Below are 15820 nucleotides of genomic sequence, written 5' to 3' on the forward strand. Positions count from 1 at the left end.
CCCTTCACTTGTTGCAAATCTAAATCTCACAGAAAGTGCTATTTTAGAAGGGTTTATCACCTGTATGGATCTGAGACTCCTTTTATAAATGCATCTCTAATGCTGCTTTCTTTCGTAACTGGGAAAGTCAAAACCACTGTACTGTCATTGAGGTAGATTTCTCTGTATTCTGAAAAGCCAATGTAGGAACTTGGCTGTTTGTCAGTAGCCTTAGTTGAACTCTGATGAAAAGGAAGGTAATGATAGGCAAAAAAAACCAAACAGTATTTTTGTCTGAAAAGTGACTACCACTGTAGTTGCTCTTTTCCAAAGGCTCGTCATATGTCCTTGCCCTGTGATAACATGTGTTCTAGGCTTTCCTGGATTTCAAAAAGGCTTTTTCATTCTAATATTTCCCTTGTAATTTTTCCCTAGGAATCACAATAGTGCTAATCCATTCCCTTTGCATGTATTGCCCTTTGCCTCCATGCACTTGAGTAAACTTTTGTGTGTTTCTGCTTCCCTGGGCTCTTAAGGAGATACTGACATAAACACAACAGATTATCATGGAGGAAGGTTCCTGAATACATAGGCCTAGGTATTGTGTAGGTAGCTTTGGGGCAAGTTGGATTTATGATAACTGACCGAGAAGAGTCCTCATGTTGTGAGATATGATCTTTCATCTATGCAATGGTATTGAAATCATTCCTAAACCATAGGCCACCCTGAAGCCATGGAATTTCTACACCTTTAGGGCAATCCAGCTTGAGTGTGAAGTGAGTGAGCTGTAGAAGACAATGCCAAGTGTGTCTTTTTCCCCCTTATTTTGGTCATAGTGAAGAACTCTTAACGATTTTGGCTTCTGTGGACTGTTCATCCAAACAGAGCTCCAGGCTTATTTTCTGACACGTGGTCTAGAGTCTTGAATCTGACTTATTTCCCCCTTGTAGCGTTCTTCATGTGGTGTTGATCTTGTCTCTTGCAGGTAGACTGGGTACAGTGTGATGGTGGCTGTGATGAGTGGTTTCATCAAGTTTGTGTTGGAGTCTCTCCGGAAATGGCAGAAAACGAGGATTACATCTGTATAAACTGTGCAAAGAAACCGACTCAGGGCCCAAGTAGCCCTGCTCATGCACCACCTCCCCCCTTCTTACTGAGCTACAAGCTACCAATGGAAGATCTCAAGGAGATGAGTTAGCAGCTGCTCATTCTTGCTGGGACTTCAGAAAAACGGACCATGGAGACCCTACTGAAAGAGGGTGTTTGATGCTAATGTAGCCACTCAGCTTCACTACCAAGGATGTACAGCCCTTCAGCAAAGACGGTCCCTTATTTTTGGCTTCCTCCGTACAATGGGGATGTCAGAGGCACAATGGTTCCAACCTATTAATGCAGGCACCACCATTGTGGGAGTTCCAGCCAGAATTTTAAGTGATCTTTCCAGCTGAGTGTGGGTGCTGCCTTCAGAGGCTGAGCAGACATGAGGCTGTTAGATTAGACACTTGGATGTGTTACCAATGCATCTGTGAAATGGGAAGCGAGGTTGGCCTGGAATTGGTGGTGGTTGGCTGGAGCTCTCAGTCCTATCAGGATGCCCCATGGAGTCACATTGTCCATGCAGAGATTTGGAAGTTACCTTCAGGCCAGTGATCTCTCCATACCAACTGAACCAACAGGGAAGTGTCCAAGGACAGTGAACCTGCCTCAGTGGCCAGGTCGCTCACACTACATTATGGGGATGAAAGGGGGTGACTGAATAGCTCTTAGTTTCTATTTTGTAGTTAGAGGGCAAAGGAGCTCAAGGTCTCAGAAATCAGCACAGGTTCTGTTTACCAAAAAGGCACCCAGCCCACCCGACCACGTGTATTTCTCTGATGGGGAAGGTCAATCTCCCCATCTTATGGAGGGCCATAAAGCATCAGTCAAAACGTCAGTCTGTGCCAGAGCCTGGAAAGCAAAGAGCATTTTCTCTCACTACAAGGGTCACCTCTCCTGTTCTAGGTATTGGGTTACCCAGACGTGCTTCTGTGAAACCTTAAACTCACAAGTAGTTCCAGTATCACAAGGCCAGCAAGCAGTCTGCAGATATTGATGACAGCGCAGCTCCCCTCCCTGCTGGCTCTGCTGGATACCAGCCTACAATCTGCAGCAGATCCTGTTGGAAGTTGCCCCTGGCTTTGCTGGAGGACAGAGGGTGTGGGGTAATCCTGGGTGACAGCTGTTTTAGTAAATCCATTTTTAAAAAAGGACTTGTTTTTACTTTTTTCTAAATGTCTCAGACTACTGACTTATTCTATAAATAGATTATTTTTCTTTGATTTTTTTATACTTACCACTGTTACCAGCAGCACAGAGACAGAGGTTCACAAAGCAAAAAAACCTGCCCAGAGGCTTGGTTTTTTTCACTCGGTTCTTTCCTTGTAGTACAAGGAATTAGCAGTTATCTTCCCCATCCTAGCTTAACCAGATGCCTGTGTTTAAAGAGGTAAATACATTTCACGTGCAACCTTCGTGTTTGGGTTTGTTCCTGTTAGCAGGGTATCTGGGCCTTGCTGACTCCAGTCTTTGCTGGTTTTATGTATGTGAGTGTCTGAAGCTGGCCACTGTGCTGTCTTGCCCCCCTTCCCTGTTGTGTTTCCACTCTTCTACAGTTTTAGGAGTGTTGTAAGTAGTGACCAGTCTTATTAGAAGCTGGGCTGGGATTTAAAAAAAAATTGACAAAAAAAATGTTCTGTCTTGACTGTTCTGTGTCCCTTCTCTTGTACTTTAATATTTGCGAGTTTTTAGCTGGGTTAGATACCAGCCCATATTTTCCAGAAAAAGAGTAACTAGAAACACAGCACAGGTCCACTTTGTGTAGATTAACTTCACCTGACTAGCTTCTCTGTTCCTGACACCTGGGAAGTGGTGGTGGTAGCAGCAGCAGCTATGTAAAGTGGGAGGTCTGGGCCTATCATAAAAGAAATGATTGTAGACACTGAGAGATATGGTGGATGTTATAGGGGATGGAGTGCCTTGGAATGAGAAGTTGACATGGTCAATTTTGACCACTTGCATGCTATAAAGTAACTGCATCCAGTCAAGAAATTTGTGGCCTAGAAGTGGTGAGTGAAGCCACGGGAAACTGAACCGGTGACTCATTCCTGTTTATATTCTTTCTTTGCAACCCATGATAACCAGAAACTCCAAATTTAAAAGCATCTTTTTTAACCCACTATTTTTATAAAGCAGTGACAGTAAGTCGTTCTTTTGTTTTCTATAAAGGCTGGTACTCTGCCTTAATCAAGACTGAATTAGTGCCTCCAGACAGCAAGACCTGTCACCGGTGAGTGAACATTTTACATAGGGAGAATTACTCAGTTCAAGAAATCTTAAAACAATACCTAGGTCTCAGCATTCTTCAGAACATTTAAAATCCATGTTGTTGGAGAAAAACATGGTTAGCATTCACTTAGACCAGTGATTTGAACATTCCTCCTTTTGATGGAGGAAATACTGTATACCACAAAGAGAATCCTAAAGGGCATCCCTTTGCAAACAGGATGAATGTTCTTGTTTCTCTGAGCCAGGACATAGAGAATCTTCTTCCTGGTACCTTCCAAACAACAAGTGAGCCAATGGAGGAAGGATCACCAAACAGAGGATGCAGGGTTTAGGGTTTTTTTGCCTATTCTTTGCAGGCTTAGAGAACATTAAACAAAAAATGAGTGGTAAGTATTGGAGTTGGACACACTATTGATTGCAGCTTTTTGAAGTCCACACCACTTGGAAATGCTAGCTGTATTTATTGGTAGTGAGGGACTACACCTAACCTGTTCCATGTGCTGTATGCTGTCAAGGAAAGTTTTCAGAACCAAGACAGAAGGCTATAGCTATTGTACATGCAATGTGTAACTTTAGAAAGGGGGGGTGGGGGGAAGCAAAATGCTTGTCAATGGGTGGCAATAGTTACAATGATTTAAATAATTGTCTTACGAAGTTTGTGGAAAAAACTGGCAGTGGTAGAAGATGGTACTAATCAAAACCATAAAAATGTTCTTAGAATTATCACAAATCCTGAGTTGCTTAGTAATTTGGATTTTGACTCTGAGATTTGAACCAAAAATCCCCCAAGTTAAATTGTGCAAGACACTTCCTTAAATGTCTGCCTTTTTTTCAGAGCTAGTAAACAACCTTACCTGCAATAGCCAGAACTAAAATACATTTTAAAATAGGGTGTTTTGGTGCGTGCAGATGACCCCATAATAGCCTGGTGAAGTAGTTCTTAGAATCCTAGGGCTGGAAGAGACCTCAGTAGGTCATTGAGTCAAGCTCTTGTTAACTAAGTTAACAATCACTGATGGAATTTCTCTGAATGAGAACATTTTTTTATTGAACTGGAGAGAGGAACATTCAGTGCACAATTACAATGTGGAACATACTGTCACAACACTGAGACCAAGGCTGTGTCTACATGTGCCTGCTATTTCAAAAAGACCAGCCTCTTTTGAAAGAACAGAGGGAGCATCTATACATGCTGTGCGCTCTTTCGATTGAAAATTGGAGGAATAGGGCCCAGACGTCGAAAGCCGGATCCTGATCCTGTAGTGGGATGAGCACCCCCTGTTGAAAAACTACAAAGAAAGAAGGCTGTAGGTGTAGATGCTCCCTGGCCTGCTTTTTTGAAAGAGGAGTCCTCCATGGCGGCACCCATCTGGAGCATGGAGATGCCCTGCCCTGCAGAGTGGAGCTCTATGACCCATGCATCTGGCTGCTCTTAAAGTTGCATGGACCCAGAAGTCCTGTGGCAGGAAGCTGAGAGCAAGCAAGCTGCAAGGGCATGAGCTGCCACCAGCATGCCCGCTCAGCTGCCCCTGACGACAGCAAAGGCCACATGGCCAGAGCCTGGCAGCCTCCTGAGCCCCCGGACCCACCCCCCCTCAGAGTCATCACAGGAATTCTAGGAGCCTGTCCCAGAAGAGAAAAGGACCCCCTCCAGGACAGACTCCAAACTCCGAGACCTCCTGGGTCTCCAAAAATAAGATGAGATCTTCCAGGAGATGGGGGGCCAAGTAGAGGAATGCCGCAGCCGTCGCCCACCTGGCCCGGGGACTGAGGAGCCATGTGCAAGTCCAGAGCAAAGTTAAAGAACTCCGGCAGGGCTATGCCCGGGTCTGAGATGAGACCAGGCACTCGGGCAGGTCCCTCTACCTGACCCTACTACCGGGAGCTCTGTTCCATCTTGGGGCCCCGGGACAGCTCCCCACCCCCAGTGGTCCTGGATACCTCCACGGACCAGCCCAATTTGGAGGGGCTGGAGGAGGCAGGACCAGCCAGCCCAAGCCAGGGGATGGACACCACCTAGGCCTGGTCCAGAGAGGAGGGTGACCTTATCATAGACATGCCCTCGCAATTGTCCAGCTGAGCCACCGGAGATCATTGTGGAACTCCCTGGTAAGTGCACAGCAGGGCTGGCACGCTGGTTGGCAGGGTGGGGGCAGGTCTGCAGTCCCAGGGCCAGACACCCTGACTGGCCGTGGCTCACAGCACACCCCTTGCACCTGCCTGCGCCACCCAGCACCCAGATCTGTGGACAGCTCCAGGCACCCTGATGTCAGCTGGGACGTCAGCGGGCTGGCCCACACCCCAGTATGGTCCCACCTGTGGGGGAAGCCCTCTGCGCACCTGATGCTGCGTGGATGCCGTGTCCCCCAGGGCCGGGCCCTGTGGGGGGGACAGAGTCCTAGGGAGGACGAGGATGGGGTCCTGCTTGGGGACTGACATGCCATCAGTCTCCCCTTCCAGGTGCAGAAAGTGAGGGCACACACAGCCCATCGGCCTTGGTAGTCCCTGAGAGCCCCCTGGAGGTATATGGGCCAGGCGCCTCCAGCAGCATAAACACACCAGCTGTGCCGCTGCAGGTCACAGCGGCACATGGGGGATGACCCCGCCAGCCTCCACCAGGAGGAGCTGATGGAGCAGCGCCTCTGGCTGGAGGAGGCCACCCTGGTGTGGTTAGAGGGAGGCATGGAACCGGCTCATGTCCTGCCTGGAGGGCATCCCCGGGACTCTGCAGGAGCACATGGGCCATGTAGTGTGGTTCCTGGGCCCTCCACACACACCCCCGAGCCCCCTGCAGGGGCACCTGCTGCTGTCCTGCCACACACCTACCTTCTGGTGATTCCCCTCCCCACCCCAGACCTGCTGTGGAGCTTGCTCCCGGAGGGAAGGGGATCCTGGGACTGCTGGGCTTCTAGGCCTGCAACCCCCATGCCCAAGTGACCCTCCCTGACGTGCAACGTACATGGCTGGCCTGCCCACCCCCATTGTAAATAGTTAAATGTTTGCATACATACTGGTTTTTGGTTTAAGTTGATAAAGGTTTTATCATGCACCAATGCCCGTGTCCCATGGTGGGGAGGCATGGGTGTGGTGGTGGTGCATGGGGGAATGATAAAGGGGTGGGCATCGGGCAGTCAGTGTAACCCAGAGGCGAGGCTTACCCAGAAGGCCTCCTGGATCCGGACCCTGTCATGGTTTGCCTGGTGACTGGTGACAGTGGCCGGCTGCTCAAACCCTATGGCGGCCTCAGCTGCCTACCCCTGTATGTAATCATTCCCCCTGTTCTCCACAATGTTGTGGAGGGCACAGCAAGCACCCACCACTTGTGGGACTTTGCGCACCCCAACTTCAAGATGGGTGAGGATGCACTGCCATCACCCCTTGGCATCCAAAGGCCTGCTTGACCAAATGCTAGTCCTGGTTGAGGCGGGTGTTGAAGGCCTCCTGGCTGGGGTCAAGGTGGGCAGTAGGGGGGGCTGCATCAGCCACAGCAGTAGGGGTATGCCATATCCACAAGCATGCATAGTGCCATGGTGTCTCCAACCAGCATCTCCCGCTGGGGGATGAAGGTGCTGGCCTCCATACACCAGCACAGGCTGGAATGGCAGAAAAGCCTGGTGTCATGGGTTCACCCCGACCAGCCCACATAGATGTCCATGAACTGGCCTTTGTGGTCCACCAGGGCCTGGAGGATGACTGAGTCGTAGCCCTTCCGCTTGTTATAGTGACCGGCGCTGTGTGGTGGGGTGTGGATAGGGATGTGTAGAAACCCGTGCTACGACAGCGCCCCCTTGTGGGGTGGCACGAGCTACCACAGCTTGCCCACGATCCTAGCGGAACTCGGGCTCAGTCCCCATTAACGAACCAGCTGGCGGTTGGCCCCATGTGGGGAGGCTGCCTCTGGCCCAGGCGGGGCGGCACTGTAGGCTCGCCCTTCCCTCAGGGCAAGGCAGCAGTCAGCCCACAAGTAGTTCGGATGGCCCCAGCCCTTGCAGCAGGGCGGGGCAGCAGTAAGTCTGCAGTTGGGGAAGCCCAGCCCTTAGTTCAGGGCAGGGCAGCAGGTACATGGAGTCGGCTCTCCTCTACGTGGGGTTGGCTTTAGCCCAGCGAGGGTTTACCCCGCCAGGGAGGGGGTAGGGGGTAGGGGGTCGCAGGCCCTCCCACTCCACTGCGACCCGGCCTGGGCCCTGTGGATCGCTTACACCTGACCGTGGCAGTGGGGATCCAGGCCCCAACACACCACCATGGGTTCCGGTGAAGCGTTCCCCAGGCCACTTCCTACCTCCACCTCCATCTGGGTAGGGTCCCAGTCAGCCTGGTGGGTGGGTCCTGGAGGGTAGGTCGTCTGCCTTCGGGGGCTCCGGCCAATCCGACATCTCCACGTCATTGGGGTAGTCTGGCGGCGGCAGCCTGGTGGGTCCAAGGGAATCAGGGGCCTCTGCACTGCAGGGGTCCAGTGGAACTCTGGGGTCAGCCGCTTCCGGGGCCTCTGGGTGGCTAGGCCCAGGCCGTCTGTTTGGGCCTGGTGGGCCCTCCGGGGAGGGGGATCTCCACCGGTGTGAGGGCCCTGGTAGATCCAGGAAGTCCATGTAGGTTCCCTGGGGCATCCGTATCTGTAGCTGCCCAGGCTGGTCTGGTCAGCTGGGGGGTAGCTCTCGCCAACAGGCCGGGCGGCAGCAGGCTGTCTGCCCCTGGCACCCAGGAGCCCGAGCAGGAGCTCCCTCCCAGCATGGCGGCCCAGCAGTTAATGGGCCCTGAGCTCCGCCCCTGGCCCTTCTGGCTTTAGGCCGCGCCCTCTGAGGGGCAGGGCACCGGTGTTCTGACTCAGGGCCCACCCACCAGCCTCCTCCTCTGAGTCTGCGGAAGGCTTCAGCGGCTCGCTACACTCCCCCCACAAAGTCCGTTTCCCATGCCAGGGGGGCGGACTCCTCCATCTCTCCCAGGCGGGATAGAAAGTCAGCGTTGGTATGGTCCTTACCTGCTCAGTGCTGCACATCAAAGGCGTAGGGCTGTAACGCTAAATACCAACGCATGATTTGGGCGTTGTTGTTTTTTATCTGGGACAGCCACTGTAAAGGAGCATGGTCGGTGACTAGAGTGAAGGGGGCCCCCAAAAGATAATATTGAAGGGCATCACAGGCCCACTTCACGGCCGGGGCCTCCCTTTCTATTACCACATAGTGTTGTTCCCTTGGGAAAAGTTTCCGGCTAATATAGACCACCAGATGATCTTCTCCATTAATCTCCTAGGATAGGATGGCCCCTAGGCCTACCCTGGAGGCGTCGGTTTGCAGGGTGAACGGGCAGGCAAAGTCGGGACTATAGAGGATGGGTTCCCGGGTCAGGCAGTGCTTCAGGGTTCAGAATGCCTTCTCCATAGCCGCTGTCCATACCACCATTTGCGGCTGGGTCTTTAACAGCTCCATGAGGGGGGCGGCAATTGAGGCAAACTGCGGAATGAAGCATCGATAGTAGCCCGCAAGTCCCAGGAACTGCCGTACCTGTCGTTTGGTGGTGGGTGGAGGACAGGCTGCCAGGGCTTGCACCTTGTCCACGAGGGGCTTTACCTGTCCTCTCCCTATGGTATACCCAAGATAAGTTGTCTCTTGCCATCCAATGTGGCATTTCTTTGGGTTCATTGTCAAAGCAGCCGCTCTCAGAGACCTAAGGACCGCGGCCACCTGGTTCAGGTGTTCCTCTCAGTGGCAACTATACACCATGATGTCATCGAGGTATGCCACTGCGTAGTCCCGATGGGGCTGGAACAGATGGTCCATAAGCCGCTGGAAGGTTGCCAGAGCGCCGTGGAGACCAAAGGGCATCCGGATAAACTGGTACAGTACCGAAGAGGCGGTGAAGGCTGTTTTTTCCTTGGAGGAGGGCACTAGGGGGATCTGCCAGTACCCTTTGCTGAGGTCGAGGGTGCTAAAATAACGGGCCTCTCCCAGACGTCCCAACAGTTCATCGACCTGCGGCATTGGATATGCGTCAAATTTAGAGATGGCGTTCACTCGCCTAAAATTGATGCAGAACTGCCGGGTGCCGTCAGGCTTGGGCACTAACACTACGGGACTATGCCACTCACTTTGGGATGGTTCGATCACTCCGAGGGCCAGCATCGCCTCTACCTCTTCTTCCACTACTTCCTGCATCCAGAAGGGCAGTGGACGAGCGGCCTTGCGGACCACCTTTCCAGGCTCCGTGCAGATGACGTGGCAGACCAGGGAGGTGTGTCTGGTGAGGGTAATGAAGTTGTCCCAGGATGCTTGAAGGAGGCACTGGGCCTGCTTACGTTGCTCTTCAGTCAGCGTTGTCCCAAGGGCTGGTTCTGCAGGTTCCTCCCCGTGAGGCACCTGGGGTCCCAATTCGGGATCCGGGGGGGGCAGGGATTTATCATGAAGCCCTCCCAGTCCCGCCACGGTTTCAAGAGGTTGATGTGATATCACTGCATTTTCCTTCGCCGGTCAGGCTCATGGATTTCATAGGTAATGGGCCCCATGGCTTGAATGATCTCATAGGGTCCCTGCCACCGAGCCAGTAACTTAGATTCACTGGAGGGCAGCAGGACTAAGACCCTGTCACTCGGCTCGAAACTGCGGCTCCGCGCCTCCCGGTTGTATGTTTGGGCTTGGGACGCCTGTGTGGCTTTCAGGTTTTCCTCAGCGAGGGCCCCCACCTGTTCCCAGCACCTCTGGAGCTGGAAAACATACTCCAGTAGCCGCTTAGAGGGGGACGACGTTTGCTTCCAGACCTCCCACATAAGGTCGAGCACTCCCCGTGGGCGGCGTCTGTACAGTAATTCGAACAATGAGAAACACGTGGAGGACTGGGGAACCTCATGGATGGCTAAGAGCAAGGGGGGTAGCAGCTGATCCCACCAGCGCAGGTCCTCTGGTGGAAACTTACGCATCATGCCTTTCAGAGTGCAATTAAAGTGCTCTACCAGGCCATCGGTCTGGGGGTGGTACATGGAGGTACGTTGTTGTTTAATCCCCAAGAGCGCACAGACCTGTTTCGTCAGGCGGGATGTAAAATTAGTTCCTTGATCCATGAGGAGCTCCCACGGCAGCCCCACTCGGGCGAAAACTTTCATTAGCTCTCCCGCGATGGTGCGGGCCGTAATACTGCGCAGCAGGATGGCTTCCAGAAAACGTGTCGCATAGTCTACGAGGACCAGCACGAATTGATACCCCGCAACGCTTTTTGGGAGTGGGCCCACCAAATCCGTGGCCACCCGCTCAAACGGGGTCCCGACGATTGACATCGGAATTACAGAAGCCTTGGGGACCCGTGGAGTGGCGGCGAGATGGCACGTGGGACAGGAGCTGCAGTAGTTCTTGACCTCCTGGTGAATCCCTGGCCAAAAGAACCGGGAGAGTATTTGGGCTAGCGTCTTTTCTTGGCCCAGGTGGCTGGCGGCAGGGATATCATGGGCCAACTTCATTACGACCCGTCAGTGGCATCTAGGTACCAGTAGCTGCATTCTTTGTTCCTGGGTGTGGGGGTCCCGGTCCACCTGGTACAGCCGGTCCCGGCACAGCTCAAAGTGGGGCCACTGGACCACCAAGGGGGTGTCTATCGCCACCCCATCCACCGTGGCAACCTGGGCTTAGGCCCGGCTTAGAGTGGGGTCATCCCTCTAGTCCTGGCAGAAGTCTGAGGTCGCCCCGACATTGTGGCTGGTCCCTCCTGCTACCTCGGCCGGCCCTTCAGCCAGTGGTTCAAGGTCTGGCCCCGTCCTCTCCTTGGGTGGGGCATCCGGTGTATCCCCCTCCAGGACAGGGGTCACTCCCTGCTTGAGTCCGGTGGCTGGGCGGAAGACACCGGCGAAGCCTGGCTAGTCCTGGCCCAATACGACAGGATAGGCCAGTCGGGGGGCTAGACCAACCACCAACCGATGGGTTACCCCTGCGACAGTCAGGGATATCCGCACACTGGGATAGGGACGCACGTCTCCATGGATACACTGCAACTGAATGGTGCCTAGGGTGGGGTCAGTCTGCAGCCTGGCTCGCTGGCGGGCCAGGGTCTGGCTGCATCCTGAGTCTACTAAGGCAACCGTGGCCTCTATTCCGACAAGCACCGGGACCATAATCATGGGCGCCTGTGGGGGGCCGGGCCCTCCTACTGGCCTCCCATACTCGGCCAAAGCTGTAAGACTGTTCTGGGCAGTCTCTCCGGAGGTGTCCCCATTGCCCACAGATGAAGGAGGGGCCAGGTGCTGGGTGGGTCCCCCGGGTCTGGTGTCCTCCTGGACCTGGTAACAGTGTATTGGCAGCCCCCTTGTGGGCTCCTTGGTTCTGGCTTCTGATGTAGACTTCGACGGAGACTGGGTGGTTCCCGTAGCAGGACGGGTAGTTCAGACCGAGGCTCTCCTTGTTTCTCAAGTCCACAGCGGGTGGGGTGCAGCGACTGGGCCCAGCTCATGGGCACTCCCAGCTCCTTGGCGGCAAGGAAGTCCTCCATGAGGTTGACGGCTGCCTGAACAGTGGCAGGTCGGTGGCGCCGCACCCAAGCCCGCCCCCTTGGCAGGAGGATGCAGAGGAACTGTTCCAAAATAATCTGCTCCTTGTGCTCTGGGGCGGTCCTCACCCCCAGCTGCAGCCACCGCCAGCATGCATCCCGTAATTCCTGCACCACGCACCATGGACGGGCCCCTGAAGAATAGGTTAAGGTCCGGAACCGTCAGCGGAATGTCTCGGGGCTAACATCCAGGGCATCGAGGATGGCTGCCTTCACCTGGTCATAGTCCTGGGCATCTTCAGTTGATAACGCCCGATAGGCCCTCTGGGCTCCCCCAGTCAAATAAGGGGCCAGGAGCATGGCTCACTGGTTCCAGGGCCAACCGGCCACCGACGCCACCTGTTCAAAGGTGACTAGAAAGGCCTCTGGGTCATCTGCTGGCCCCATCTTTGTTAGTGGTACCAGCAGGGTTGGTGTGGGGGCCCCCCCTTGGGCTCCGTGCTGCGGCTCTGCCAGCAACGGCACCAGGGCTGCCAATTGCTGTAAGCATTGTCTCTGGTGCTCTTGGTTCTGGGACATGAGTTCGTTCAGCAGCTGCTGTTGCTGCTGTAGCTGGGCAGTCTGCTGCTTGTGTCGACTATCGACTAAATGCTTCAGCAGCTTGTCAATCTCCATAGTTTCGGAGGAAAGAGAACCGGTGTGTAGTTACTGACACACACCCTCCGAGTACTTCCCCACCTTTTGGGACTCCTGGGGCGCGTTCCCCACCCCTTACGTCAGGGTTTGGGATCAGTTACCCACATTCTCCACCATGTGTAGAAGCCCGTGCTATGACAGCGCCCCCTGCAGGGCAGCACGGGCTACCACAGCTTGTCCACGGTCCCAGCGGAACCCGGGCTCAGTCCCCTTTAAGGAACCGGCTGGCGGTCGGCCCCAGCTGGGGAGGCTGCTTCTGGCCCGGGCGGGGCAGCACTGAAGGCTCGTCCTTCCCTCAGGGCAAGGCAGCAGTCAGCCCACAAGTAGTTTGGATGGCCCCAGCCCTTGCCGCAGGGTGGGGTGACAGGTAAGTCTGCAGCTGGGGAAGCCCAGCCCTTAGTTCAGGGTGGGGCAGCAGGTACATGGAGTCGGCTCTCCCCGATGTGGGGTTGGCTTTAGCCCAGCGAGGGTTTACCCCGCCAGGGAGGGGTAGAGGGTCACAGGCCCTCCCACTCCACTGCGACCCGGCCCGGGCCCTGTGGATCGCTTACACCTGACCATGGCAGTGGGGATCCAGGCCCCAACACACCACCATGGGTTCCGGTGAAGCGTTCCCCGGGCCACTTCCTACCTCCACCTCCATCTGGGTAGGGTCCCAGTCAGCCTGGTCGGCGGGTCCCAGCGAGTAGGTGCCCTCCAAGTCATCTGCTTTCGGGGGCTCCGGCCAGTCCGACATCTCCACGTTGTTGGGGTAGTCTGGCGGCGGCAGCACGGTGGGTCCAAGGGAATCAGGGGCCTCTGCACTGCAGGGGTCCGGTGGAACTCTGGGGTTGGCCGCTTCTGGGGCCTCTGGGTGGCTAGGCCCAGGCCACCTGTTTGGGCCTGGTGGGCCCTCCAGGGAGGGAGCTCTGCACCGCTGTGAGGGCCCTGGTAGATCCAGGAAGTCCAGGTAGGTCCCCTGGGGCATCCGTATCTGTAGCTGCCCAGGCTGGTCTGGTCAGCTGGGGGTAGCTCCTGCCGACAGGCCGGGCGGCAGCAGGCTCTCTGCCCCTGGCACCCAGGAGCTGGAGCCTCCTCCCAGCACGGCAGCCCAGCAGTTAATGGGCCCCGAGCTCCGCCCCTGGCCCTTCTGGCTTTAGGCCCCGCCCTGTGAGGGGCAGAGCCCCAGTGTTCCAGCTCAGGGCCCACCCACCAGGGCCTCTGAGCAGCCTCCTCCCCCTCCGAGTCTGCGGAAGACCACAGCGGCTCGCTACAGGATGTACATCCCATCCAGGGCACCAAAGCGGTTTGAGAACCCCAATGAGGAATAACCCCCAACAATGGCGTCCAGGTCCCCGACAGATGACCTGATGCAGGAGCATCGCGTTTATGGAATGCACAGCCTGCACGGGAGAGAGGCCCTGTGCTCTCGTGTGGGTTTTGGCAGGGTGTTCCCAGCCGGTGTCTCCCCATCCCCCTCCTGGCCAGCAGTCCCGGGGGGGTCCTGTGTCCATGGGCCCCCTCCTCCCTACCTCCCTATGTTGGGGGTGTGCCCTGGGCCCAGCTTACTTCCATGAGCACCGCTCTGACGGTGGCCTTGCCCACCCCGAACTGGTGCCCCACTGAGTGGTAGGAGTCTGGAGTGGCCAGTTTCCACATTGTAATCATGACCCGCTTCTGAAGGGGGAGTGCAGGTCCCATGGTGGTGTCCTGGTGCCTCAGGGTGGGTGCCAGCCAGTGGCACAGCTCCCGGAATGTGTTCCGGCTCGTGGAAGTTCTGCAGCTGTGCGGTATCGTCCCATTGCCCCAGAACCAGTCGCTCCCACCAGTCCATGCTGCTGGGGTGGCTCCACGGGTGCTGGGGGTGGGGTGCAAGCGGAGGGGGGTGTATGTCCTCGGGGGGGCTGTTCTGTCTCCTGAGGAGGAGGGGGCAGCCACAGTGACTGTGCAGACAAGGCGGGCAAGAGTGCCTACAATGTCCGCATCCAGTGCGAGGAGCAGGGTGGTGTTGGCCATGGTGCTGCTGTTCTTGAGTCTGCGTTTGTTGCTGGCAGCTTGGCGGGCCTCAGCTAGTGCAGGGCGGGGAAATTGGAGGGGGGCCTTTTAAGGCGGTGGCTGGCTGTGGGCCCCAGAAGGGCTTTGCAGCCATGCCACCCCATCCATGGCATCTCTGCCTCCCTTCTTTCAAAAGAGTGCTTGGACGTGTGTGGACGCTCCCTTTTGAAACACCGGGACAGGTCATCGAAAGAGGGGGTTGGACTGGTGATCTGCCTTTGCCATGTGGTCATATGCTTTTGAAAGCCGGGATGTCGATTTCTGGCTTTCGATTTTGCCCTTTTGATGGTGGGGTCCCGTGCAGACACAGCCCAAGTGTTTACAGGATTTAAAGAAGGATAGGCATTTATGTGGTTAATGAGAACACCCATAATTAGGCTAGCCCAGCTCTGTGTGGTGGATATGTATGAACACATTCACATTTTGATTTGGAAAGTGTAAGCCAGTGCTGCTTCAGGATGCAGATTACATAACTGACATATCGGGGGCAGGTTTCCTCTATACAAACTTTATTGACTACAGAATACAGGAATTGCTTTGTCCATCACAGAAATGTAACAGCACGTGGGCTCCAATAAAAGAGCTCCTTGCTCCTGTAGGACAACCCTCTGCAGCTATTCAGGTCAAAGTGAAGTACATAGTTTCCTATGGAAACTGTAGCACATATTTTGGGGTCGAGAATGCAGTCGCCCCCACAGGAATTTCTGTAGCTCAATTAGGGCTTAATACCTTCTGAAAATTGCCCTGGGAACTATAGAAAAGAGTTAGCAAGACTTTAACAGTAACTCTTGTCCGAAGACTATCTCCAGCATTGTAAAGCCCCCTAATGCTAGGTGGTGTTTGGGTGCTAACAGAAAAAGCTGTCTGCCAAGCAACAGGTACCCTTTTCCTGCAGCAGTTAGGTCAGTTCCACAGGGCTCCTCTGAATGCTGACTGCCTACATCTGCTTAGTGTGAGAGCCTCACCGGAGCAGATCCTGCTCTTCACCGCTTTCTGAGATAGTTGTCTATCACACCCATTTTTATAGATAGGCACAGTGCAGCAGTGTGGAAGTAAGTTGACTATGGTCACAAAATGATTGAGCAAGGTATGGAAATTGAAAATGAGGACTCTGAATTCTCACTCTCACCACAACATTACAATGAAGACTACAGAGGTGTTTCTAGTAGTCACTGGAGTGCGTGGGACAATAAGTGTATGGGACAAAGATGGATCTTAAAGGGTTAATAGAACTGATGCTGCTGAAAGCAATTTCCTGGCCTGTGTTCCCAGGTATGGTACACTGGAGCAGATAAGATAAAATAGCTCCTAGAGTGCAGGGAGGAGT

General features: G+C 54.6%; 1 protein-coding gene across 3 annotated transcripts in view; it reads left to right on the forward strand.

Moving 5' to 3' along the window:
- The window catches only part of KDM5A (lysine demethylase 5A), a 77050-nt gene extending 73495 nt beyond the window's left edge, over positions 1–3555 (forward strand). For all 3 annotated transcript variants that reach the window (XM_075006325.1, XM_075006316.1, XM_075006308.1), the window contains one exon: positions 965–3555. In XM_075006325.1, the coding sequence (XP_074862426.1) occupies positions 965–1177 (213 nt within the window). In that variant the 3' untranslated portion in view covers positions 1178–3555. The remainder of the gene's footprint in view (positions 1–964) is intronic.
- Positions 3556–15820: the final 12265 nt, after the last annotated feature.

Source organism: Carettochelys insculpta, chromosome 1 (genome assembly GCF_033958435.1).
Source record: "Carettochelys insculpta isolate YL-2023 chromosome 1, ASM3395843v1, whole genome shotgun sequence".
NCBI lineage: Eukaryota > Metazoa > Chordata > Testudines > Carettochelyidae > Carettochelys > Carettochelys insculpta.